Below are 27569 nucleotides of genomic sequence, written 5' to 3'. Positions count from 1 at the left end.
GTCAGGAATTTTAAAATAAATAAACAAATGAAACCACAAAAACAAAAGCAACCAACCAACCAAAGAAAAGCACCAAAAAACCCCATACACATACCCCACAGATAGCAAACTCCTAAAAAGTTCTGTCCTGGAAGAAAGCCAGAAATAATTCTGTAGAGACCAAAGCATAGAGCACACACAGAGAAGACTTGAAAACATTCAAATCCAAAAGTGCTACTCATACCTATTTCCATATAACAAGAATTACAGTAACTAATACTAATGCTGTCAATGAGAGATGCTCCTCACTACTGCACTCTCCACCGCCAAGATCCAAGTCTTGTGGTTGTTCATATCTTAGCTACTCAGCTGAAGATATAAAAGGTGCTGAAAGCTCCAGAAAGGAATAAAAAACCAGGGCTGTAGTCCCAGTTAGCAGTATGTACAGGAATAATTTTTCAGATGACTTTTAGGTCTCTAAATTATTATTAGAGATTACTTTTCTCTTTGGTATCCTGTCACAAGCTTTGCATTTGCCCTGTGTTTCCAAATGGCCTTCATATAAAACAAATAATTTCAAGTACAGATATTAGCTATTTAAGTACTTTAAAAGATATGTTTAACTTACTTTTTATGTCACATTACCTATGGCATGCTTTTCATGTTTCTTTTCTTCTCAGCTAGAAATGAGACTATAGATCAAATCTCTAGTACCCTGTTCTACATTCCGTTCTACTTGAGGTTACAGCCATCAGCGCTCTCCTTGTTCCTTGCTCATCTATGCCATGACAAGAAATTTAAACAGGTAGCACATTCTGTGCTGCTGTCAGTGGTGAAGAGTTACAGCCCAGGCATGGACTTAATAAAAATAGAAAAAAAAAAAACCAACTTATGTCATATTACTTTGGTTGTGGTCCTCCTTATGCGCTGTAGTGAGAAATTGATGCTATTTAAACTTTAGAACACTGTTTCTTCTCCATCATCTGCCAATCATTCACAGTTTAGATTAGCAATTACTTCTACACACATATATAAAAAGATCCCTACTGCTCTTAAATGCTAAAACTCTCTTAAAACTTTTTTTTTCCAAGAAGTAGGCCACCCTGCAAAAGCAGATAGAAATTCAGGCTGTGTGCAAAAATTCCCCTGTTACTTGCATGACATTTGAAAAGATAATTTATTTATAAGTAACTCACATCTTTCCTATTACTGTTAATTTATTTTCTCATTATGTTTGCACCTATATACTCAAAATTACTGATCTACAAATTAAAGAGGCACAGGAATAGCAACATGATTATGCTGTATGTTGCACATTGCATTATCCCTTTGAAACAGGAGAATGCATAGGCATATACAAAAGGAGCACTTTTAGGCCTGTCCAAACCACTAGAAGCAGCCCCTCCATCTTGGAGAGTCAATGTGTCAGTGACTGCAGACAGTGGTAGAGTCATCAGAAGTATGAACACAATTAAAAATAAATCAAAACCCACACCTCACACGCCTCTGTAGCTATAATAGGTTGCAACTGGAAAATATACAAAAAAAAATATTCCATAGGAGATGGAGCAAGAGCTTGCAACAGCCCACTGTCTCCAAAAGCCAATCACAGCCAGCATTTCTGTGCATACCCTCTGACTCAAGCTGGGATCTAATGGAAGAGGATGAATAAAACAAGTATCCACCTCAAGCGTAATAAGGAAGGAGGCTATAAATTCCCAACCAATTACTCAAACCTCATCAGGATGTGAGCCCAGAGCTTCCTCCAGCTCGTGCCAGAATGGATGTGGTTTTCCAGTTGTGTAGACAAGAAAATCATCAATGCTGTTAGTCCATCCCGTACATCTTGTTTACATTCAGATTCAAGGAACAGGACCAAAGAGGCTGCATTCATACAGGAAATATTTATGACAACTGAATGCAGATGGAGGTGGAGGCAGCATGGCTTTAGCTCCAAGCCTGTTGAGAAGCCTCCTTTCCCCCTCCTGCTATCAGCAGGCACAGAACAGTCCTGAGGCAGAGAAAGTGAGAGGAGCCTTCTGACACAACAGGGTACCCACAACCCATGGAAAACTGGCAGCTCACCTCAATCCTGGCTGCCACTGCCCCTTCAGCTGCTGCAGGTTATCCTGCCCAGAATGCAACCACTGCCCCATCAAACCATTTTACATAGAGAGGCCTAGGAATGTACAACACGGCATGTGATCAGATACAAAACCACAACAGAAAAACAGGAACATCCTCTCAACACTGCGAGTCTCTCCCTAGCTGGCAATAAGAAAACTTTGCTTCATCTGCATATATTATAGTGCCAGATATATACATAAAAACAAAGAAAAAAAAAACTCAGCCTGTAATACCTGTCCATTTTACAGGAAAAAAAAACCAAAAACTTACAGCATACAAGTATGTATTGTAGCAGATGCATATCCCACAAAGCAGCAAGTCCAAGATCACACAGCATCTTTCCCTGCTATCCAGTTACTCAACTTCCATACTCACACATGAAACCTGATAAATCTCAACCATTTAAAAAAAAATTTGATTACTGCTTCTGCAAATTTTGTGAAATTAGATTCTGAAACCAAAAGTGAGACACAAATAAGGACAAATTCAAGAAAACATAAACTAGTGCTATTTTCATGTGTTAATAATCAAATGCACATAGTCTCACTAGTGGTTTTTTGTATATAAATTAAAAGTCTACACAATTTTGACTTTTTTCTGGAACACATAATATCAAAAGCTTTAACAATTAATTCTAAAGCATAAAATGCATCCATATACTTTGTAAATGCCCCTTGCACTGAATAAAATATATCTAAATTGGCTTTATTCCATTTCTTTCCTCCATTCCTAGTTATTTTGTACCTGGAGAAACTTCTGGGTCAGAATTCCTTAGCTGAATCACACAAGAACCTCCATGAAGCATGCAAGCATTTATGATTCAGTACATGTAGTATTAGGCTATACAGACACTGCAAAAAGCAGCACTGTATCACCCAATAACTTTGTTTTCATAGCTTTATGCAGTCTATCTTTTGTTATGACAGCTGCAAAATCACCCCATTACTCAGCCCTCTCCTCCCTGCTCAGCATTACATCCCTGTTCCCCTTTTGCCCACATCCATTCACACATGCCCTGCTACCCTGACAAAATCTGAAGGTCCATATTAGCTGTGGTACTGGCATTCACTTTTTTATTCCCTCACAATCAGGCTTACAGCACTTTCCTCCTCAGTAATACCAGTGCTGGAGTCTGCATCCTCAGTATTATTTGTTTCAGCTACTGCACTTTCCCCTTAGCTGCCTTTCACCATCGAATCTGGCCCATGTCACTAAAAACTGTCCTCTCCTGCACTGGCAGAGCCCTGAGGCTGACCAAACTCCCCTTATTTATACATCCACATATCGTCTCCATGCAGGTCTTCTCCCCTGCACTTGCCCTGGCTACTGGGGAGTTCACCTCATTAAGAGTCAATAAAGAACTGGTAAAAGCACCCAATATGCCCTGTCCAGAGAAAGCAGAACCAATGGTGCCATCTTTTCCAAGTCAGGGATTTTGGAACAGGAGCAATTATGCCATAAAGGCGGAAGGATAACATGGGAAGGATTTTAGAGTAGAAAACACCGAGTAACTAAAAGAGAGAAGAGGGTGAGATGAACCCTTGCATAGACACCAATTACTCCCTCCCCTCAGGCAGAGGCTCAGCGAGTGACCTTGTAGTAGCACAGCTGGGAAAAGCAACTTCCAGAAGTGTTTCACCACGTTGGAGGCAGTTGCATTTATTTCCTCACAACTGCATAAGCTAAATGGGGAATTTCAGAGCCACATTTTAAAATAACTCAAAACGTTTTAGCATATTCATTAGACAGCTGTGTAAATTCTGTCTCCTGCCATTCTTCTGCTCACTCCAACAGGAAATGCCACTCTGTAAGCTGGCACTTCTGCAAAGCAAATGTGATATTGTATCGACAGCAGACTAGTCAGTGCAAACCTCTGACTCAGTGCTTTTTGGCAGCTTCAACAGCTGCCTCAGGAATAGGGCAAGGAGGAGCCAAACCAAAGGCAAAAGTCATTACATTTCCTTCCTTGAAGTTAAGAAAATCTACCTCCAACAAAACCAGGGTTCACTCTAAGAGTTTTCAAAGACAATCTAATATGCTTTGGTGCCTACAATATTAAGATCTTCACATAAGTGCAGGTATATACAACATCATTACAAGTGCAAGAACAGATGAAGAATTCTCTTCCAAAACACCAAGATCCACACTCAATGCTTTTGCGTGCAATTTCATCAACCTCAAGAAAACCAAACATAATTATGTCTACTTGAAGATCTTTCTAAAATTTTATGATTTACATTCTTATTTACACACACTTAGCAAGGCATCTTCCAATGGTGGATAGATAATTTCCAAGCACAGTTAATTCACTACATGCTAACAGAGGCAGCTTTAAGACTTGAAAATTATAGCCAACAAAATCTGTGAAGCAGAGTTGGAAAGTTTTCACTTTCTCCTATGTAAATCATACTCAAGAAGCAAAAGTTGATAGACAAGTTGAATATTCATATAGAATTTAGACATTTAGAAGACTTGCATGCAGAGAGATTTTTGAGCCTTCAGGCTGCAAGTGTTTCACGAAGGAATTGGCATGAACTTAAAATACAATCTAAGTAAATGTATCAAAATGGCAAATCACAAAGAAACCAGCCTTGCATGTGTCCTCTCAGCGTTCACCACTTGCACTTTATCCCTGTTGCTAATTACGAATACAGAAGGTGCACATGGTTCAGAGCCAAGGAAAATCCTTCTGTGTTTTTGCAGTAAACTCTTAAGTCTGAGTTTCCAATATCATATAAAGGTAAGTAATAGGAACAACATTACAATTGATTTACTAGAATGCCACAGATCTGCCATAAATTGTTACCTTCCTACATAAAGCTGGTAAAAAGCCCAATTAAGATGCCATTAAAATAGAGAAACAAATATTGAACAATGCCAATAAGAGAGCAGATTCCATAGACCTTGGTCCCTTGAAAGCCAGAAAGATGCTATCCTTCACAGACAAGTTTATCAGAGTACAATGACAACATTCAATCCCTTTTGTAGAACTTTTTCAGAAATTATAAAGTCAAAACTCAAAGGACGTTAGAAAAATAGTTAAATTAAAAGCTGAGAGGAGACCAGATAAACATAATGGCAATGACATTGTCAGAATTGTTTGGATGCCGTTCCAAAAACAAAGAATTCAAAATGCGATCATCAGACATGGGCATAAAGAGATTAAATTTCTTGTCCGGGTCTTGTATTACCAAACAGCCTTCTGAGCAATAAATCACATAATCCAGGAGTTTCTGCATTGCAGCTGCACCTACATTCTGAGAAGTCTTCAGCACTGAGACTGCACTTTCCCAGGGCCAGGTCCAACCTGTTTTGCCCTGGTCCATGCTGGACCATGACAGCAGAGATCAGGGCACTCCCCCCAGGCAGTGCCACTGTCACAGGGGCAGAGGCACGGGCACAAATCCCTGAGCTGCACACAGCTGCAGCAGAACCCACTGCCCAATGCACTGCACTCCCAGAGGGGGTGAAAAACCACTAACACCCTACCTCTGCCTTTAGGCTTTTTACAGTTTATATTAAGTGGAAGCTCCCTGCAAGAGTGAATGTTGCTCACCAGTGGACTGTGGTCAAAACATGCTTACAAGTTTTGGATCTGATCCATATTTGAGGTAGTTGTGTTTTTAAAAGTTAAATACCAGTCCAGGCACTCAGATTTTTTATTTGCTCAATATAACTGTGTGTGGTCTCAGGGTTTCGCTCTAATTTAGATTAACCCATTATCCTCATATAAAGGAAGAGGGAAAGGTACTATCCATATGTCTCAAGTTCCCAATTTGATCATTTTCAGCTACTTAGTACTACCATCTCTTCTAAGACTGTATTTTCTCCCTATTTCCTTTAGCAGCTTCAGCTTCCCACCGCACTATCAGCCTGACTGAGTGCAAAAAAGCCCATTTGAAGTTTCTGAGGGAAGACAGTTGAAGTTACACTGAGTGCCACAACTCAGTTGCTGCCTCAGACAGGGTATGATTTTTGCATGTCTCAACTAATAAGCCAATATTTAGATATACCTATAAATTTAGCAGCTGCTAGTATCTCACACATTAATAAAAAATTAAATACAACATTCTACAATCCCACTTAAACCAAATATCTAGGTAAAAGCTGTAGCTACTCATCCATGAAGACACACTGTACTGGGAAGGATCTCAATAGAAGCAGCCATTTTCATGTTCTCCAATACATGCAAAGACTGTGTTACATGGGGCTACAGACATTAGAGGTACCATTTTTTTAATCTTTTGGTCTCCAAAGAACAGCAGATGGCACCACACCAGAATTATTACAATGAGAAATGGGGGAAGACTGATATGCGCCAGCTGCTCTGGGTGCACAGGCATGCTGAACAGACTGGTTTCTGGAGGCTCAGGACACTTGCAGATGTACAGTTAAAACTTATCCCACACTCAGAGGAGGGTAAGTAAGGGGGGAAAACTTACCTCATGCTTATATCCATGTAAGGATATGGAGCCAGGAGCACTTCTGCCATCTGGGATTCATTCAGAAACCTGCTCAAGACCATTAAGGTGTAAACCTCATCCCTCTACAGATTCAGTGTCTGCCTCCAAACTGTGACCTGAGAATTTCCGTACAGTAAGGCCACAAGGCAGGTTTCATAACTTCCACTCCTTTTCACTTCTTTTCCATGGCACCATAATTTTCTTTTAAAGTATATAATCTACCTTTCACTTCTTAGACCATGGGTTTTAAAGACTTATAGCCTGTGCCTAATTAGGGTCACCTCTTAATTTTCATTCACTCTGTGCTTATCTTTTGTAACTGATATGGGCAGTAGAGCACAGAAATTGATGAAAATCTCACATGGAAAAGTCTAAGTTATGTAGCTCTCCAACTCAGCAGTTGCCAGAAAATGTGATATTTGAATCAAAAGGCATACCAGACTTCTCAATTACCTTATTTCAAAGTAAAAGGCATTGACATTTATGATTAACAGGAAAGAAGATACTGTGATGCTTGTATTACAGAGCGGGACCACAGGTGTGCCAAGTTTACCTGCTTCCATTAAAACTCCAATCATCTAGTAAAGCCAAGGCCTGCAAGTAGGACCAGCAGCACACTCTGGCACCATACAGGTTTCTCTGCTTTCTGTGACATACTGGATTCTTACCTTCTTCCATAAAGCTTGAATAAAACCCAAGAAATTCTGTTCATGCTTTTAGCTTGGAATTTACATAGGTCATTTGTATTTAGGAAGCCCCTCCATCACACTCAAACTAAAAAAATATCCTCCTTGTACTGCTGCCCTTTCAAATTTGTGTCATTTAAAAAGCTGTTTTTCCAAGAGACATACAACAATTACATAATTTCATCTTCCATTTCTACCAAGTAAACTTCTTGTTCCTGTTGGGGACTTGATTATGCTCATTTTACGACAAATATTTGTTTCCTTTAGTATCTGTGGCTCATCTTAAAAAAGGGGATCTTTCACAGCAGTTCACTAGCCTTCAAAGGCTCCAAAGAAACACAAGTGGCAATCTATTTAAGGAACTGTTTTTCTAAAACCAGAGAGAAATATTTTGACTTTGGAAAAAACACTAAATTGCCACTCAAGTCAGCAAAATAAGTGTTTGGACAACAAACCAAAACCAATAGTGACGTGCTACAAACTTTTCCTATTTACACTGGATAAAAAGAAGGTACTGGACACTGACCAAGCAAATGTAAAAAGAATTCTTATTTCCTAGCAACTTTTCAATTCTGGCTTTCAACTTATATCTTAGTCTCTCACCCTCTTTACTGCAATCCATACTCCTGAACAACGTGGTACCTGCTGGGTTTTTTTGCACTCTCTGCTCCTCATATTTTAAATGAGGAATTTTGAATTCAAACATTCAGCTCCATGAAGGTTCATAGCTGCTACTCTTTGCTTTCTTCCTGCTGAAGTTTCAGGAGGAAAAGACTCACTCTTTCCTTGTGCAGGCAGCAAAAACAAAAGGTGACAAATTTCTCTGTATACAGCAATTTATCCATCCGTAAATCAGGCCTGTGACTAACATCATTTCTCATATTGTTGGGTTTACTGAAGCTTGAGGAATATTTTCAGACCATTCCTTGTGCCCATTCAGGATTCTACTTTCCCTTTCCAAGGCTAGAGCATTCTCCAGTATTCCACACAACTTCTGCACCCCTCCATTTTGTGGGATGTGGGATGTGCACATTTTGCCTGTGTGACTTCCATGAGCTGATCCTCATGTGCAGCCCCTGGATCTCAACTTTTTGAAGGCAGGTTTTTGTCACTCCCTCTCCTCCTGAACAAAGTCACACAATACACAGATTCAGAAGAGCACACAAGAGTAAAGAAGAAAGTGATCTTGCTTGAGTAATACAGACAAAGGAGGCCTTCACTGAAGTTGAAAAGGCAGAGTTTATGGGGCACAAAGAGAATGAGGAATAGATGTGGGTGGAGAAGTGAATTATGTCTGGTAGGCTCTTATGTGGTCTGACATTTTTCATCCTCACAGTCTCCAAAACTCAATTTTTCAATAAAATGCAGAATTTGCTTCTTTTCTAGGTTCATTCACAGCTCTCAGTAATTACACGTGTGCATTTATGCTTGAGATTATTTTAAATTCTGAGCTTCTTGCCAGAAATTTCATTGTGGGTAAACACCTTTAAGTACCTACAGCCAAATTTGTGTTAAGTATAATATTTCTTGTTCCTCTTTCTTTCCTGGAGTGCTTCCATGTGCTCATACACAACTGCTTTGCTCCACTTAACTGATGACTGATGTTCTTCATGTCCATACACATTTTTTCTGAGATGTACTGTGCCCAGCTCTAACTTCCTATTCCTATGTAACATACTGAAATTTCAGCAACTGCTGCTGCGTTACATGTGGCTGGTTTAGATCTCTATTTTACAGTGATCATATAACAAATAATTGAGCAGGTACATTCCTTAGCAAGGACTCTCTGAAACTTAAAAAGGGAAATTAAAGGGAAATTAATTATAGCTAATCAAACTCTGAGACATCTATCCTAAACTTGTGAGACACTTTTTTTCTTGTTTCAATAAATGAAATTCTTTAAAGGAAAATATAAAAATCTAGGAAATTATCAGAGCTTAATATACAATTTTTAAAAAATATAATCATATAAGCATCATGTAATCTTCCATTAACCCCCAGGATCTGTATGTAGATAAAAACAAAATAGTGTTTCTGGTACTAGAGAATAACAGCCCTGTAAGGCATAAAAGTACTTTTGGCTGTGAATTGTTTGGGGATTGTTTATTTTTCCTTCATTAATTCTTAATCTCTGTGGAAAATCTGTTACTCCAAGATTTTCCTCAAAATGATGAGAAAATTTCATCTCTGGAAAAAGTCTACTCTGGGGATCACAAACCCCTGGCAATCCTAGGTTTTTAAACTCATTAACCTCCTTAGACTGCTGTTGGGAGGCTTTCAGTACTTACAGAACAGCAAACACTGAAATGCTGAGATGTCACCAATGACAATGAATGGCCTCGGACCTGAAGTGCTGGAAAGGGACCAGCTCTGGCCAAGCATTTGCTACATTTACGTTGAATTCCTGGACTGGATCCTAAATTCAGGCTTTGGCACTGGCCCATTTGTATCCCTAGCAGTAATAAATTATGCAGTTAAGAATTTCATACTGTTTTAAGAACCTCAGCTGACAGTGCCTTCAATATGAACTGAGAGTTCTCAGAACATCATGGAACAAGTGCTTCAGTCCTGATCAGATAAAATTACTTAAGTACAACTTCAGACTTGATATGACTGAGAATACTTGCTGGATGCATTTAAAAGAAAAAGAATGGGAAAACCTTGTAAATCTACATAATGTTATTTCTTTTCTGGAATGAGAAAACGCCTGTATTATACTCCTTTACTTCCAATTCCCAGGAAAGACCTACAGCTGGTGAGCCCAATATCGAGAGCCTCCACAGGACTCCTCCAGCAAAACCTACACAGAGCTGAAGTTCCACTTGGGGGTTGTGGGGGAAATTGTTGTAATATTGAAACGTAAAATAAGTCTGCATTATAATAAAACTTCCTATCAAAGTGTCAAGAAGGTTACCTACTGAGTAATAATTAAAGGAATAAAAAAAATAAGAAGCCCTACAGTCCCTCAGACAAAGTAATATACAGGCTGCCAAGGAAGATGCACCCAAGACTAGATGGATATCCACAACCACCATCCTCCAGTCCTGCAAGCATATCTCACTTTTTTCCATATGATTCATACATTACCTGGAATTTATCATTTATCCCCAGCATACACGCACCATTAGAATACCAGAGGGATCTGTACACAAACACTAAGTTGCACATCATAATAAATTACTGAAGAATGGGCCAGCACTGCATGACATGTATTAACCAAAATTACACAGAGACAATACAGTAAAAGTGTATTGTATTTATACAAAGTCGTGGAATGGCTGCTCTTTGCAAAAGGAACAGAGAACTGGGTGAAGAGAGGAAAAATTTGGGTAAACAAACTGATACTCAGGTGTACAAAACTAAGTATTTTAAGTCTATGATGATAAAAGTATTTAATTGGAGAATTACTCCTAGAAGCATTAACCACTAAGAAAAAAATAAAACTGCTGTGAAGTCCTGAACAAAAGCAGTACAGCAAAACTTTTTATATGGTATCTCTTAATGCAATGTACCACAGTACTGTAATTTAGATTAAAAGAAAAAATTAAAATAAATACTAAATTTGTGCTAAATAAAGTCTTTTGAATGGTTTTGGCTGTACAGTTGTATAAATGCCACACACAAAGATCCCAGCTATGAGAATGTTAGGATTTGTGGATTAATATCTAAAAAAAAATTGAAAAATAAAACCCACTCCAGGTATTCCTACCATAAGTTTTTAAGTAGCACTGCCTAAAGGAATTTGCTCAACCTTGATTTTTTACTAGGAAAGTATAAAGTAGAAAACTTCTGGTTTAGACATTATCCCATCAGTGAGCTATATTTTAAATACATATACCATGAAGGTTTACTACTTAAGTTCTGCGGTCAAAAAGCTACTTATAAACAGGTTAAAAGAGCTACATTATTACAGAACCCAGGTAATCAGAAAGTCATCTGGATAAATTAAGCAACAGCTAGGGTGTGATTGCTCACCAAGGCTGCACAGTGGCAGCTCCAGCTGAAGCCACACTTCAGCCAGCTCTCCCCCCACAGAGCCCAGGAGTTCAGAGCTCCTCTAAGCCACAGGTTATTTCTGCTACACCGATCAACCAGCTCCTACCTAGAGACCTCCTTCTGGACTAAGCCTAATCCTGGTCTCACGCAGACTTAGCTGGGGAAGAACTCATTGGGCTTGTAAGGAGGACAGTACAGGAAGAAAGTGAGGTACCTAATCTTCTTGTGGAGAAAAAAAAAAACCTGAGAGCACAGATCTTCAGTATAAAACTGCTAATTTATGTTGTGATTTAATGTTTTACAGCTCAACTGGCCAAAACTGTAGAGGTGCAGTAACATCGAACATCAGCCTGCTCTATTGCAAAAAACTGTTTCAGACCTCTTTCGGCAAAGTAGAATAGTCTGAGATATCACCGATGTATTTCTCATGTAAACATACAGAACCTGTAGCAAACCTTCTCTGCCTTCTGCTAATCAGTTTTGCCAAAATTTGGCCACTAACCAGGAACTATGAATTACAGTCAATATAGCAACAGGCCTCCAAATCATAATGGCTCACTCAAAAGAAAGAACAACACTAAAACAGGGAATTATAGTCTCTATGTAATTTATGGCCATGTATACTCCAGTCTGTATTGAGAGGATAAATTTCAGATGAGATAAAAGAAAACAGCATTAAAATGCTAAGTCCAAAACCCCTGCACTGAAGAGTTAAGGGAACTCCACAACACAACAGGCACACATAAAAAACCCAGCATAGCAATGGCCTAGAAAGGCATGAATGCACCAGGCACTTAAAAAAATTACATAATATTCAACATTTTCTTTTCACTGTCTTCTTACAGACCAGTTGTGATCTGTATTGCTCTCAGCTTGCCACTTCTTTCTTTCATTCCAATGCTCAAAAGCTGTGCTAAATTTCCCAAGGGCTCATCACTCAGTGAGCAAGCCTGTTCCAATGTGCTAGTGCGTCTGCTGAAATAGCTACTTCCACAAATAAACCACACAAAATTCCTCACAAATCTACAGTTACAGAAGAAAATAGAAGAGTTATTAAAACCAATGAAACATATTAAATAGCTGACCACAGTTTCTGCAGTAATTTAGCAGCTAGATCACTTGTCATGCAATCAACCGATTTAGGGGTTTTGCAGAATTTATTACACTTCTACAAATGAGAAACATATTTAATCTCCTATTCTTGCATACTTTCCAGAATATATTACAGAGATTAAAATGAACATAATACACTCTAATAGAAGAGCACATTGTAAAAAGAGTTAAACTGTGGCATAATTTTTCATAACAGATTTGGTCATATTTATATATATATATCTATAAATGTATATTTGACATGAATATTTATATAGCCATACCCTAGAAATGGAAACATTCAGATACTACAGCTCAGCAGAGAGTAGAACTGATGTACACAGAGTTTTAAGATCAACAAATTAACTTCTAATATGGAAACAACTCCTGAAAACTATAAACACTTGTCAAAATAAGATTCCTGACAAAGCAGCATGAATCAAGCTGTTAACTGCCTTTGGTTTTGACATTACAAGATGAAATAAAATATAGGACTAAAAGCTAAAATATTTCTTACCTGACCAAAAAAAAATATTGCTCCTGCATCATCCTTGTCCTTCCCCTAGTTATTGAAACTGTATTAGTGTTTTGAAAGTACTCCAATTTGGGAGAAAGTATATTTTCCTGAAAATTATTTATCAAAAATGGAATTAAATTCTCTCTGCTACAAAAAGACAACCAACATTTATGTTAATCTTACAAACCACCTAAAGTCTTCCACTTCAGAGATGCAAATTCAAGTGAGACAAACAAGAATTTTCCTTCCAACCTGCATGTGACATGTTCTCACAGAGGTTTGTTGGGATTTTTAAACTACAAAAAAAAGGTGAAAATTGAGCAGCATGAAATAAAAGAACAGAGGATGCTAAAAAAAATTATAGACAAGGATGGAATTTGACTTAAAGGTACATAATGGGATGGATTTTTTTTTTAAGCTGGATAAAGATCTAGCTGCTAAGCTCCTAAGTTCCCAAAAAGCTCCATGGCCTACTTTCTCCACTTGTTCCAAAGTCACGCCAAAAGAGCCAGGCATTTCACCTGCCCCGGTGAAACAGATTTCCCCAGAGGCTGCACATCAGCAGCCTTCTCTCAGACACACGCCCCACAGCACAGGCAGTGGCACAGAAACCATGCCAGAATGGAGCCACAATAAAATGGGAATGTGTGCTGAGGAGCCCTGCCAAACCAAAATCCGGAGCCACGAGCAGACACCCTCCGTTAATCTCCTCACTGCCATTTCTCCCCTAATCTAATTCACTTCTTCCCAGCATTTATACTGTTTACCTCTTCATGCCTCCCAAAACAGGTAATACAATTCAATTTTTACAGTCATTTTTACGTTCCTATTCCCAGGGATGCGATCACTACCTTGAAAATATTGCTGAGAATTTAAACAAGGTAATTTCGATAACCAAATAGGCTGCATAGAGATTTTCTTCTTATACAAATTTGGGGGCAAAACTGAGTTGGCACCATACCTTCCCTGATTTTTGTTTTGCCTAACAGCTTTCTAAATTTAAAAGATAAATTATTTTTCTGAAACTGACTTCATTTCATTTTTGTTTCAAACGCTGTCAACCCATTTATTTTCAAACAAACCCATAAAGGGAATGAATGGTGTGTTTCTCACATGTTGGACTAAATACATTTGCCTTTTATTAATAATGAAAAAAGTTATTTTTTAGCAATGGAACAGAAAAAAGCATTTCAAACTACCCCCTTAACCCTCTGATTTGAAAACAAGATTAAACAAAAACTAAAAAGCCTAACACCAAGATCAGCCTTCTGATAGCAACATGCCCCAAAGAACCTGACATGTTATATAATGCACTATATGTTTTCTTTGGCTCAGATTCTTTCACCTGTTCTCCCCTGGCATTGCTAGCACTACCAGATGGATCCATTTTAGATTTAATTAATTTACCCTGTCTCCTAGGATTTCCAAGAAGTAAAGCACGGACAAGAACCCCGGTCCTTTCCTTTCTTGGATACAGAAAAAGAATCTAGACAGAGAGAGATTTTCCTTTTAAGAACAGAATACAACATTCACAAATAAATATCTCAGGAGAACACGTGCTGCTCAAAGAAGCTAAAAATAGTAAAACCAACAAGCATATGTTTAACTGGGAACCTTCCTAGAGCCTAGAAGTAACATTATTCTTTAAATCCAACGTGGCTATGGGAACTCAAAAACTGTGTTTGATAATTTCTTAATGGCAATGAAGCAAGCATATTCCAAGTGTCTGCATATAAAGTGAATACCATGCACTGCTTGTTGAACTAGACAGAATCCCTCCTTCTTGTCATCAGCCTTCATTCCCTCCACCACATTATTTTTCTCTCCTTAAAAATTCCTCAATATACTACAGGTAAAATTTCATTCCATCCAAATTAAAGCTTTTTTTAAAAAATCCTTTTATTCTCTGCTCATGTAAAAAATAAATCTACACAGGAACTGGGATCAGTAGGGCAACTTATAACTACCTGTAGCTCTTCAAAACAGTAACTGCCCTAAAGGACTCATAAACTACATTCCCTTCATAAATTTAACAAAAGGGGTGAGTGGATAATTATATCATCTGCTTATCTTAATCACTAGGTTGCTTTACATGGGCTGGGACAAATCAGTTTTTTGACAGTCCACAGTCCTCCTCCTCTCCTGGCTTTCTCCTATTATCTGCTTTTACAGATGAGATGCATGGGGCAGAGCATTGCCCCTTAGCCAAAGCTGGTAAGAGGATCTGGCACAACTAAGCCAGCAAAACCAGCTGGCCTCAGCATACTAAAACAGAAAAAGAGTTCACATCTTCTAAATTGCTAAGTCAAATTTTGAAGGCACAATGCTCCTTATATAGGGTGGAATGTTTCACAACCATATCCTGGAGCGCTAATAATGAATTTTCCCACTTGCATAAAATGCTACAAAATAACTTAAGCTTTTTAGCCCTCGAAACAGAACTTAAATGATACAGAAGCATTGACACACAGCACAGGAATTAGTTTTACTTAAAATGTATCAATACAAAACACAAACCAGCTTGCATCACTTGTAAGAGACGCCCATTCTCCAAAGTCTGTCTCCACAGCAGATACATTGCATCTCGGATATCAAAGCATTTGCACAAAGTTTTAGCTCCAAATGTCACACAACTAAACAAGAATTTTAGGTTTTCACCTTCAGAAGTCCAGTGAGATGCTAACTCAACTACATAATCTAATCAAATGCCTGAAGCCAGAGCACAAACAAAAACAACCTAAAATTAAATTCTGCGGACTATAATGATTATTTTTTAAAATATCTTCTATAAATGTAGCATTTGCTACAAGATCTACACTGAATTAAACTTTTTTTTTAATTTAAAATAATTGATTTGTAAGGGCTAGGGCTTGTTTAAAAGAATGAATCACACACATTCTGAGTTGGGAGGGACCCAAGGGATCCTTGAGTCCAACAGGGATCATTGAGTCCAACTCTTCAGTGAATGGCCCATACAGGGATTGAACCCCCAGCCTTGGTGCTAACACTGTACTCTGACCAACTGAGCCAATCTCAGTGGATTTAATCACCTAATACTTTAACTTGATGGTCTCACAAATTAGTAGCAAGCAGCCCAATTTACACAAATAAACCAACAAATGTAAAACCAGGCATCCAGGATCCAACCCCAATATAATTAAAGGAGTGAAGAACCTATAAATGCACTTCAGCATTTATACCCACAAGACTAATTCAACCCAGCTGCAGGGACTACAGGCCCATGAACAGGAGGAGCAGATCAGGTGTGCTGATGGAGCTCATCTTCCCACACAGTGTCACCTGAAGGGAATTCACCTAACCATGCTGGGAAAGCTGGAGCTTACTTTCAAAAGTTATCTATCTACATGCTAGAGTCAACAAAGCCCTATCCTGCAAAGGACACCATGAAATCAATATTTAGCATGGCAATAATGGAACAACCTCTCTTTTTAAATCTTTCAGCATTCAATTTTTACCTATTAAAGCACTTCTACTCAGTGAAAAGGCCTTAAAACACATAGAAAGGTTTAGGATGTGGAGCTGCCACTACCTACTAGTCAACACAGCTGAGGTACCTTGCAGCAAGTCTCACAGTATCAGTCTGGATTTATTAGCACTGTCAAACCAGCACCTCAGGACAGTAAGTCCAGTATAAGAAGACTAAATAAAAAAAAATTCTTCTGTGACAAAACACTTCACTTGCTCTGATGGATTAAATTTGTGTTTAAAAAAAGTTGTGATGTAACTTTACTTCAACAGGCATTAGATCAAATGAGGTATGGTTTACATTACCTTCATACCAAATCATAAAATAGATGCAAACACCATAAAATGCAGCTTAGGCACCTTCACAGAAATAATCATGCAATCAGCTATGCTCTAAACCAAGCGGGTATGCCCCTACATTTCAGAGCACTCAGGAGCAGCACAGCCAAATGCTGGATGACAGTCTGGAGCTCTGTCAGTCACCCAGTCACCTCCAACACACCCACCCACACTCCTCAAATCAACTCACTCTGAAAGTGACCCTCCTCTCAACAACACTCAGCAACGCCCTGGATCATCATTAATGAAGGATTTTAACAATTAGTAACTCAGCAGGTTTGCTTTCTTGCTGCACCTGATGCAAGTCTGGAGTCCCTTCTGCAGTACTCTTCAGCTGCTGCAAGCAGAAATCTTCAAACTGATTATTCTATAAAAAGTAAACAGACAAGCCTATGACATTCTGTGTCTGCCTTTTTGTTTAAAAAAGTAAAAAGAAAAGTTTAAAGAACACAAAACCCAAAGACAAAGAATCACATGGATAGTCAATAAAGACAAACGTTTGTATACAGTTTTATTAAAGCAACTATAGCCACAGAAATTATAATATTTTTAAATGAGAGCATGAAAAATTATTTTTAACCTAATTTTTATTATAGTTATTTCTAAGAGAAATCAGCTCATAGTATACATTTTTTTTTTATTACTGGGTATGTATCAACCTCTCAGCTAAAAGAAAATCAAAATTAAGACTATTAGATGTTAATGCAAGAGACAGTATTGCTTTATGGAGCTTTAAAACATTGTATAACTTTACAAACACTTGACTACCTTCCCCTATATATATATACAGAGAAGCCAGGGGATTAAGTAAACCCAACTCAAGTCCAGAATATGATGTGCAAAGTCAACATTAAATTTTAAAAAAATGTTACTGAACAAACATCTGTATAGAGAAAAAAGTTTTCAAGAACAATACCTCTTTCTGTAATGAACTGAAACTGATTGAAATCAATTCAGATTGATTTCAGATCTTATTAAGATCTTAAATAGAAATTTTGATGTCCAAACAGCTATTTTGTGCAAGTGATGCAAGTTCCATATATTAACCTAACTAACTGTTGTGTAAGTTTTCTTTTAAAATTATGCATAACTTAATAACAAACATAATACCACAAATTGGAAATAAGAAGAAGCAGACACTTTTTTCTGTCATTCCCAGAATCATTCCATTGGCAACATAGAGATACCACAGTTTTCCTATTGTACATATCATCCAGGTTAACATTAAAACTTGATCACTTACATCAAACAGGCAGAGCTAAAGCTCCACATGTTGGACAGCATTTTCCACTTTTATAAATTAAAATTTTATTATATCCTAGGGACGCATTCCAGCAAAGCAACCAAACTTATTTTTGCAAATATCAAAACCGTGACATTTTTTGTATTGTTTTCTTTCAAAACAAGAGATCTGTAATACAAATTCAGCTCTTCTAATAAAAAGACACCAGAAGTTATACATCTAAGGCAGTGTCAAAGGAGGAAAACCAGCATTTAGTCAGGTAAAATTTTGTATGGCTTTAAACCAGAAGCCAGACCCATAAAGGGTGAAAGAAAAGAAGGAGATTTATAGCTGAGGGTCTTAAGTGATGTAAAAATTATGCAAACATAAAGCCAGTAGTCCCCTGTTTCTGATCCTGAAGGAATCAGAAGCCTTTAGGTGTAAGTGTATTGTATATATATATAGTACAAGAAAACTAACACCAAATGCTGGGAAAACTTCCCATGTAACAAAATCAATCTATCAAAAGTGCATAATGAAAGCATTAAAAAGATCCCTCATGGGGAAAAAGGTTTGCACTGCATACGGACAGACTCTGCAATATTTTCTCCTACCTAAGCTGTTCCTGTGACTAAAAAGAATAGGAGATTTTTGTTCTTCAGTCTTCAAAACCCAAGTGGAGCTTGTCAGCTTCTTTATGAAACAATACTTTTAGTACGATAACCTAGAAAATGTAAGAACATCACAAACCTCCTGCCTGTTGATCTGCAAACTCACTTTCAAAAAAAGCGATGTCAAATCACTTCTAGCCAAAGGATTCACCTCATTTGAAGCACCTGAAGTGCTCTGCACCAACTAGGACCACCATAGGTCACAGAGTACCCCAGCAACGCATTCCAATTGCTGTCCTACAGAATATCTGTGCTTAATCCCACCTAAAATAAATTGAACAGTGTTTAAACTAGAAAACTTAGGAAATGCTTAAATAAAGAATCATTCTAATACATTTCTCTTTATTTTTGCAATATTAATGTCACCATTTTCAAACAGGTTTTTTTTTAGACATATCTGTATCCAGGTTTTCCCTCTACTTAAAATAGAAAATTAATCCAACACCAGTAATGCTAATCTCCCTACTAATAATAATAATAATAGTAATAGCATATTAAAAGTGAGTCACTTTTTTAGTTAAAAAAAGAAGAGCTAGGCATTAGATAAAAATGTAAAAGATGCCATGAAAAATGAATGAAATATACCCAAGTATGCCAAAATATTTAGTCATGATTTTCTTGGACAAAGGGGAAGCAAAACCGTAGTATAAATTTATGATATAAAGAGCAATACAAAAACAACATGGTAGACCTGTATTTAACAGTTACAGTGAAAAGCTGTTCAGATGAGTGTGTGATGCTGCAGTTGTTGATGAGGTTACAGTACTCCTCCCCATTTCTGTGTCCTAGTTTAGGGTATTTTCTCCACTCTATGTTACCAGTTCTGATATTTAACTTAGGTAGTGAAGCTCAGGACATGCAAAAAGGTTTGCAGGACTCAGGGCTGCAGCTGCACATGTGTCTGTTCTGCAGGTGATCCATGGGGCAAGGGACCTCTGCCAGTTCCACTAAATGTGCCCTTACTGCAGTTCTAAAAAAAGAGCCAATATTTACCATTGCACACATCAGCTTGCAGGAGAGATGCCCTTATTATCAGCCATTCAAGCACTCAACTTTTGATTCCTCAGGGGAGCCTGGCAGAAGGTATAATTCTTGACTGGAATGGAAACATACCATGTGTGACTTTTAAATATTATGTTTCTAATGGTGAAATCTCAGACACGATGGCCACAAACCAAGTAAATACAACTTGCTACAATAAAAGAAAAAAGCTTTTAAAAGCTTAAAATGTTAACATTAGAATATTATTTTTTAAAAAATCTGATTCATCTAGGACACTAACATCTAGGCCTGAGTCCAAAGCCATTGAAGTTATTAGGACTGCTTCCCTCTATTTCAACAGACCCTGGATAACTCTCTCGTTTCTGTACCTCTCAAACAGACAAATACACGCAATATATCATCTCAAAGCAAAGGAACTCAACACATTTCAGTGGCAGCACATTCATTTAAACAGAACCATGGATACTATATATGGAAATGAAGTGTTCCTCTCAAAGATGCAAACCCCATGTATTCTCAGGCTATAAATACCACCAGGATTCAAAATGGGCCCTTCCTGACCAGTATGTCTCTGACAGGCGTGGAAGAGAGGTATCATTCCTTCTCATTTACTCAGACCCTGCTGCTCTTCCACCCTCCACTGTCACCCAGGGTGACCTGTGTGTCCCGGACAAAGTGCCCACACTGACAAACCAGGAGGTCTAATTTGGAACTGGTGTGTGTAGCCCTGTGTAATTTTGCATAAATGCCAGTGTAGTCTTGTGATCTAACAGAGTTTTGCACTCACTTCCCAGTCAGGCATTGTATTCCTGCAAGGAGCAGGGAGCTGGACTCAGTGATCCTTATGGCTCCCTCCCATCTCAAGCTATTCTATGATTCTAAACCTTCAGCCATGTAATAGCATATAAACCCATTACAGAAACACAGCTTTTTAAAGTGTAGCTCCTTTCCTTTTGCCACTAAAATCATATGTGCGGGAGAAAAATATTTTTTAACCATTAACACCCACACAAAATGTTTCAGCTATCTTTCCCTTAGAAAACCTCCACAAGCTGCATTCACTGTGCCCTTCTCAGACTTCTGATAATTCACTAATTTTCATACATGTAAAATATACACAATTTTATGCAACGTGACAAGGTATGTTTAGTAGAACAAAGGGATACCCTGTCCCCCTATTTCATCTAGTGTTATTTTCATGTTTATACCTCCACAGCGACTGCTGCCCTACCAACTTCACACTACAGGATGCCTTGCTGCTGCTGAACCATAGCCTGATCCTGCTGAGGAATTATCACCAGCCAGCCCTGAAATTCATATAAACTTTTGTCACTCTGAGTTGGATCCCACAGAAGAGCCAATCTCAGAAGAAATGTTTGACTGCTGCTCTGTGCTGCACCTGACTAGAGATTACAGCTTCTTTGTGGGATTTGTCCCAGGAAGGACACTCAATGACTAAGATTCACAATCCACTTTCTTTCAATAAAACAGGACATACAAGTACCATCATTGCTGGTTTTAATTATAATCATTAGATCCTGTCCCTGCAGAGATTATACTTGGGGCTAGTGCTCTCTAAATGTTCAGTGATTCTGTCTCTGGGGCTGTAAACTGCCCTCATTCCGCATTCAGAAATCCCAATGCATCAAAACCGAGTACACGGATCAGTGTTACTTAAAAGCTTTTTGTTTGCTATTACAGGCATTTCTTCTATTGAGCTAAACTGGGGAAAAAAGTGAAATCTAATGGTTTTCAACCAGCACTTACGGATTTGCAAACATGAGACTTTCAAGTTTTTTTTGCATGCAGATTTTCTCCTTAAATGTATGTGTTGCAGAGCCTTGAAAATAAGTATGATGATTTTGGTTGAGAATGTTTGGTTTGCGGGTTAAATCCTTGTCCATGCATTCTCTTTTCTGCATGCAGAAACCTATTTTAGCATGTGTTTATAAAATGTGAAATCCTTCCTAGGCTCCAGAGAGCCAGAAGTACCTTCCTTTGCAGAGCATGGAAAGCAGCAGCACGCACCCCTCCACACCAGCGCCCATCTCTGCGTGTGGAAACGCCACCACCTGCACAGGGCTGCGAGCACCTCTTCTCTCAGACCCTGACCTCTCCACCACGGCCACCTCTGCACTGGCAACCAGTCTGGGGAGGCTCTCGGGGAGGGACTGGGTGCAGAGCACCTGACAGCCATGGGACAGGAAGGCCTGAGCCAGGCTGTGCATGTGACCCAGCACAAAACGCGTTACAGCTCCCGCTAATCCCCTGAGCCTCCCTCCCAGTTGTTCACCACACGCTGCCGCCCAGCTCGTCCTCACCAGAGCCAAGGTGACGGTTCCACGCACGGACTGAAATGAAGGACTCTCCTGCACTGGGTGTCCACACGTGTCCTCCCATGGACACTCCAACTTTCTTCAACAGATCGTGCCTCAAACCCTTTTCTTTGTTTGGAGAGGATGTTAATGCAGGTATTGCTCAGAAACCAACAAGCCTCACCCACACCAGAGCCAGCTTGGAATTAATGCTGCTTGTTTTATGTACAACTTAAATTTTCCCACTTACAAGCTTGCTCAGGCTCTAGAATTCTGGGTTGAAATTCTTAACTTTTCCAAGATGACTTCTGCAAATGTTGTATTTCCAGCAAAACCATGTTTTTTTCTGTTCAAAACAAATGGGAACCTTGCTTGGTTTCTACTGAGTAAAAAGCACTGTGTAACTTACTATATTTCAAAAAATTGTAGACCAAGGTCAAAGAAGGGCTTTTAAGTTCAGGCTAATAACTGCTGCCTATAATCATAATTTCATTTGATATGTGTACAAGTCCTGGGTTGTGGGGAGGAAATGCTTTTCCAAAACACTGAAAGCATCACAATAAGGATGTATTCTACCTGCCAGAGCCCGATGACATAAGGTCTGTAAGAGGTCCCCTTCAGTGGGGAGCCAAGGAGCAGCAATAAAGGCTCTGGTGTCATACTCTTCAGAAGGAAACAAATTCCATTCAATTCTGCACTGACCAGGTTCAGGAGCTGACTGTGCCCCAAACCTGTGCTCTCTCATTCCACTGCTCCTTCTTCATGGTTTTAGAGTTTGTCCAAAGCCACAACAGATAATGTCAGCAGAAAATGCCCTCCAGGAGCATAGAATATGTAGAGGCAGATCCATATAATCAAAAGAACTATAGATTGTATGATATGCATTTAGCCCCTCTGTGTACATTAGCATGCATATTTATTTTATTTTTCTGCTGTTATCACAAACAAGAACAGCTAATGTCAGTGTCCAACCCAATGAAGTTTAATCTCACATTCTACTTTTCATACAGAAACAGAAATTAGTTGGTCAAGGGAGAAAAAACAAGCAATGACCAGACAAGTTCTTCAGCAGTATCTAAGCCTTACTAAAAACGTAGATGTAAACGCTGAGAAGAAAAACAGCATTTTTCAAGGCTGGTTGCAAATAGACTGTAGGAAATTTTGAAAAATTGCATCTAAAATTATATACCATATTAAATAAAGAAATACAAGGGCTCTGATAGTAATGACTGTCACACTACATGAAACTGACAACAAAGGTAAAGATTTACAGTTTCTGGGCAGTTTTGTTTGTTTTTTTTTTAATGCCAATTCACAAAGCAAGTATGGAGCATGAAAATCCTAAACGTTCAACAATCATTTTTAGTACACGATTAAGAGTCATGTTCTATTCATATACAATTACATAAATTAGATATGGAATTTCAAGGGACAATGATGATGATTCTGTTAGCTGTTTCCATATTCTTGACTTAAAGTATCTTGACTTTCTTATCTCCAAGGGGAAAAAAATTAATGAAATTTCATATCACAAAGTAATAAACTGTTTGTATCATGGTTTTAAATTCCAGCTTTAAATTAAATGAGTTGAAGAGCGGGATACTCCAAACAAACCACACTCTAAATCCTTCAACATAGTCATGAAAAGTTTTACATCCCAAACAATCATCAACAAATTCATGGAATACAATGTCATGCTTAGAATATAGCAGGGAGAAAAAAAATGAAACTTTTTTGCAGTTCTTTGCAATAACAGATCCAGACATGAGTGTCAGGAGAGTAACTCTGAATTATTCACATTTTTATGTGAATTATTCAATAAGAGGCCACAGAAAGTAGACATGAGGAAGATTTCTTTCAGCTCTCTCACTGGGACTGCTCTTTGTGTAGATAGGGAGATGATGCTGGACAGCCCAACTCCCCTGCAACCTGTGGAGCAGCAGAAGAGGCAGCAGAGGAAAGGAAAGCTCCTAACATGCAGAAAACTTCTTCAATCCTGCAGTAGGAGGAGCTACTTCTTCCAAAACTGCTTTTATATCAGGCCCAATAGAGTCAACACAGCACATATATGAATTCACAGTTCTGTCCAGGAGCCTCAGCAGCTTTTCCCAACTCACCAAGCAAGTATATGCTTGATAACAGCAAAGTTTCAGATAATTGTTGTTACTTCAGTTAGCCTTTATACCCTAAATACTAGAAAAGTGTTTTGCAATAACTAGCTAAAACTAATGTCCTTGCATACACAGAATTCCCTTCAATTCCCCATTTTATCGTATAAGGAATGCAGGATCAGCCCTTGAAAGTTCTTCTTTGCCAGAGTCTTGAAAATCCTTATAAGTGGAACAAATAGGATCTAAAAGGAGAATCTATCTCCCCCTACCTGCAGAGCCCTTTATCCTCCTGCCCCAGGGAATGACATTCATGGAACTACTTCATTCTCAAAGATTAAATAAACTGAAATCTTACAACCTGCCATAGCCATAGTACATCAAACTGTTGGGACTGGAAGTGTTTGAACCCCTCAACAAAGCCTGTTACTAAACTGCCACATTTAGCCCAAGAGGTTTTTAAAAACAATTTGCACATATCTTTCTATACTGGTTAAGAAATGACTGATCTGCTTTAACTGACTGTGTCCCAGTGATGGACTATCTGACCAACAGCACCCATCAAGAAACCATGCATAGAAGTCTATGTACAAGCCTCTAACTTTTTACTCTCTCAAGGGAAGAAGCATGAGGTAATAACAAGGTAATAACACACAGATTTTTCTTTTTCGTCAAGATCCCTGAGAGCCTTTGTAGATTCGTCTCGTTCTGTGGAGGCAGAAATGCTAAATACACAACAAAACCAAAGCTTAAGTCTTCACTACTCACCCTTCCTTGAAAATTGACTTTTACTGCTATAGGAAATAGTATCTTATTATCACAAATTCATTAGAGCTGTGTCATCATATCTGGCTAGCACTTCTCTAAGAAAGTTCAGGTTTGGTTTTGAATGGAAAAAAAAAAAGCCTGTAGAAAAGTAGTGCTGCCTGAGAGAATTCCTGACACTTAAGGCTGACTTAAAAGCTTTTATTCCTTAACTTTAGCAATCACTCCTTCCATAGACAGGCCAAGCTCACTGTAAGAGTTTAACTTCCAATTGGAACGTGGAGGTTCATTTAGGCAACCCAAACTACACGACAAACATTAACTTCTCATGCTCTGACTTTGTTCCTGGCTTCCCCTACATGCTGGGCCCTCCACAGAGCGGGTGTATGTGCTGTGTGTTAGGGGGAGGGGACAGGAGAAAGGGGAAGACAGCTCACTGTACGTCAAAGCAAACCAGCAACCTAGCAACCATATATTAAAAGGTGTGTGTGTTTTTGTGGGTGTCTGTGTGCCAGGAATAACTGAAGCAGATATTATTCCATTTGTAATTCAAAAAATGTGAAAAGGGAAGGGGAGAAACTCCAGTTGCTGGTCTATTTTGGGGTCTGTCAAAATCCACTTTCACAACACAGAGTGGTAACACTTTGGATCTCATTTTTCGTAATCAAAAACGAAAGTCTGGACTTGAGCAAGTTCTTAGCTTTGGTTTGAAAATAGACCCTTCAAAGCAGAAACTGAACTTATTTCACACACTATGCTTTCTTCCAGCTGGAAATATGCAAAAACCAAAGGGGCAGAAAGGCTGCCTCAAAGACTCCATACTTAGGTTAAGAGAATACTTACAAATGTACAGAATACTTCTAGATAGAAACAATTTAACAAACAGAAATGTCAAAGATTCCCAGGGAATGGAACTAGCTTCATAAAGATTCACTTGAGTGAGAAATTGACCCTTTCAATTTTGCCAAAGTTTCTCATTCCACAAGGCAACTGAGAGCTTAGATCAGGGTATGCAAGCTCCCACGCCATGGCATGCGGCCCCAAGGGTGCACACAAACTTCAGCTCTGCCCCGTCCCACCAGAGCGGCGTGTCCCTCTCGGACAGGCTGAGTGCCGCACAGCAGGTGTAACTTTCGTGCCACCGGCGGAAAACGAGAAGGGGGAGCGGGGAGGCGCCTCGGGACTGCACCCACCACCTCACCCTCCAGCTACACTGCCCACGCTGCAGCTCCCAGCAGCCCCAAGCCAAGAGCAGCCAGCACGGTGCCGCCAGCAGCCCTGAGCCACCTCGCCCAGGTGTCCTGCTCTACGAGGCTGGGCTCCTGCTCCTCCTCAGCACCACCACCGCACCAAACCACCACCGGCAGCAGGAGGGGAAGGCAAGGGAAGGGGGAGTTACCTTGTTTTTGACCCCGCAGTGGCAGCAGACAGTCCACAGGTACTTGAGGGTCCTCCACAGCAGGATGATAAACAGTCCCCCAAAGAAAGTAACCATGGATGAGGCGAGGAAAGCCCACCACATGCGCTGTCCGCGGCTATCGCAGGGCACCTCCATGGTCACCGGGATGATGAGCGCATCCATCTTGGGCACATTGACGGGGGAGGAGGACGAGTCTGTGTTGAGATTGTTGGCGTTGATATTGTTACTCATTCTAATGCCGCTGCCGCTGCCGCCCGGGTAGGAGCCGCCGCCGCTGCCATTTGCCATAGCTAACAGCGAGCCGGGCGCGCAGGGGCTTCCGAGAGCTCCTCCCGCCGCCAGCGCCCCCCAAAAAGCCCATCACCAGCCATATTGCTGCTGCCGCCGCCGCTGCTCAGCGGGGAACCATAAGGAGAGTAATAAAAATTTAAAAAGCCCCCAGTCAAAACAAATAAACAACCAAACCAACCAACGAAACAAACAAACAAACACACAAAAAAAAAAAAAAGAAAAAAAGAAAAAAAAAAGAAAACGAAAGCAGGTGAAGAAAAGCGACCGCACAATTCCCGGGTCCCTCTCGGGAGCCGACAGGCCAGTGAATTCCGAGCGTCCTCTTTGTACGGCGAAAATAATATTAAAAAAAAATTAAAAATAATAATAAAAATATAGTCTCCTCCTCAGATTCCCACCCCTTCCTTCTCCCGCATACACAGCCCCTACCCCGCCCACCCCCAAAAAAAATCATCCACCACCACCACAAACTGATGCCTCTGAGCGTCTCTCCGAGATACCCAGCGCTGCGACCCCGCTGGCCTCAGCGGGGATCCCTCACTCAGCCTCCGCCGCGGATCCTCCCGGAGGTGGTCTCTTATTATTGTTATTAGTCTTTAACTTGTTATCAGCGATACTCAGTCACCCCCTCCCCGCGCACCCTCCTCCTCCTCCTCCTCTTTCAAGTCCAGCCCCTTCCTCTCTTCTTCCCCCCTCGGTGCCAGCAGCAGCCTCCTGTGGCTCCTAATTCATCCTCCGCTGGCCCATCTGTGCGTGCGCTGCCGCTGCCGCCGCCTCCTCGCCCATCCTTCGGGAGCTCCCTCCAGGGCCCGGCTGTCGCTCAGGCTGTTGCTCCCACACGCGCAGCGGCGCCGCCGGCTCCCGCCCCTCCCTCTGTGCCGCCGGGGGACGCGACGGCCCCGCGCCCGCAGCCGCGGCCGCTCCGGGAGCGCATCAAAGGCCCCGCGGGCCGGGGGTGCCGGGCGGGCCGGGGGTGCCGCGCTGCCGCTGCCGCCGGGGTGAGGGCGCCGGCTCAGGCGGGCTCCCGGCGCCCCATGGACAGCGCTCCCCGCTCCGCGCCCGCTCGGTCCGGCTCGCGGCGCCGCCGAAG

The 27569-nt window shown here is 40.1% G+C and overlaps 1 protein-coding gene across 32 annotated transcripts in view; it reads right to left on the bottom strand.

The window, feature by feature from the left end:
* The window catches only part of KCNMA1 (potassium calcium-activated channel subfamily M alpha 1), a 403122-nt gene extending 376012 nt beyond the window's left edge, over nucleotides 1-27110 (bottom strand). For 18 of the 32 annotated variants that reach the window (XM_058029007.1, XM_058029008.1, XM_058029014.1 and 15 more), the window contains exon 1: nucleotides 26168-26867. In XM_058029007.1, coding sequence (XP_057884990.1) covers nucleotides 26168-26476 — 309 coding nt within the window. In that variant the 5' untranslated portion in view covers nucleotides 26477-26867. Of the gene's footprint in view, nucleotides 1-26167; nucleotides 26869-26940 lie in introns of those variants that run through there. The other 14 variants (XM_058029013.1, XM_058029029.1, XM_058029030.1 and 11 more) reach the window with 3 other exon arrangements.
* Nucleotides 27111-27569: the final 459 nt, after the last annotated feature.

This window comes from Melospiza georgiana, chromosome 8 (genome assembly GCF_028018845.1).
Source record: "Melospiza georgiana isolate bMelGeo1 chromosome 8, bMelGeo1.pri, whole genome shotgun sequence".
NCBI lineage: Eukaryota > Metazoa > Chordata > Aves > Passeriformes > Passerellidae > Melospiza > Melospiza georgiana.
This window is presented reverse-complemented; position numbering and strand designations above follow the sequence as displayed.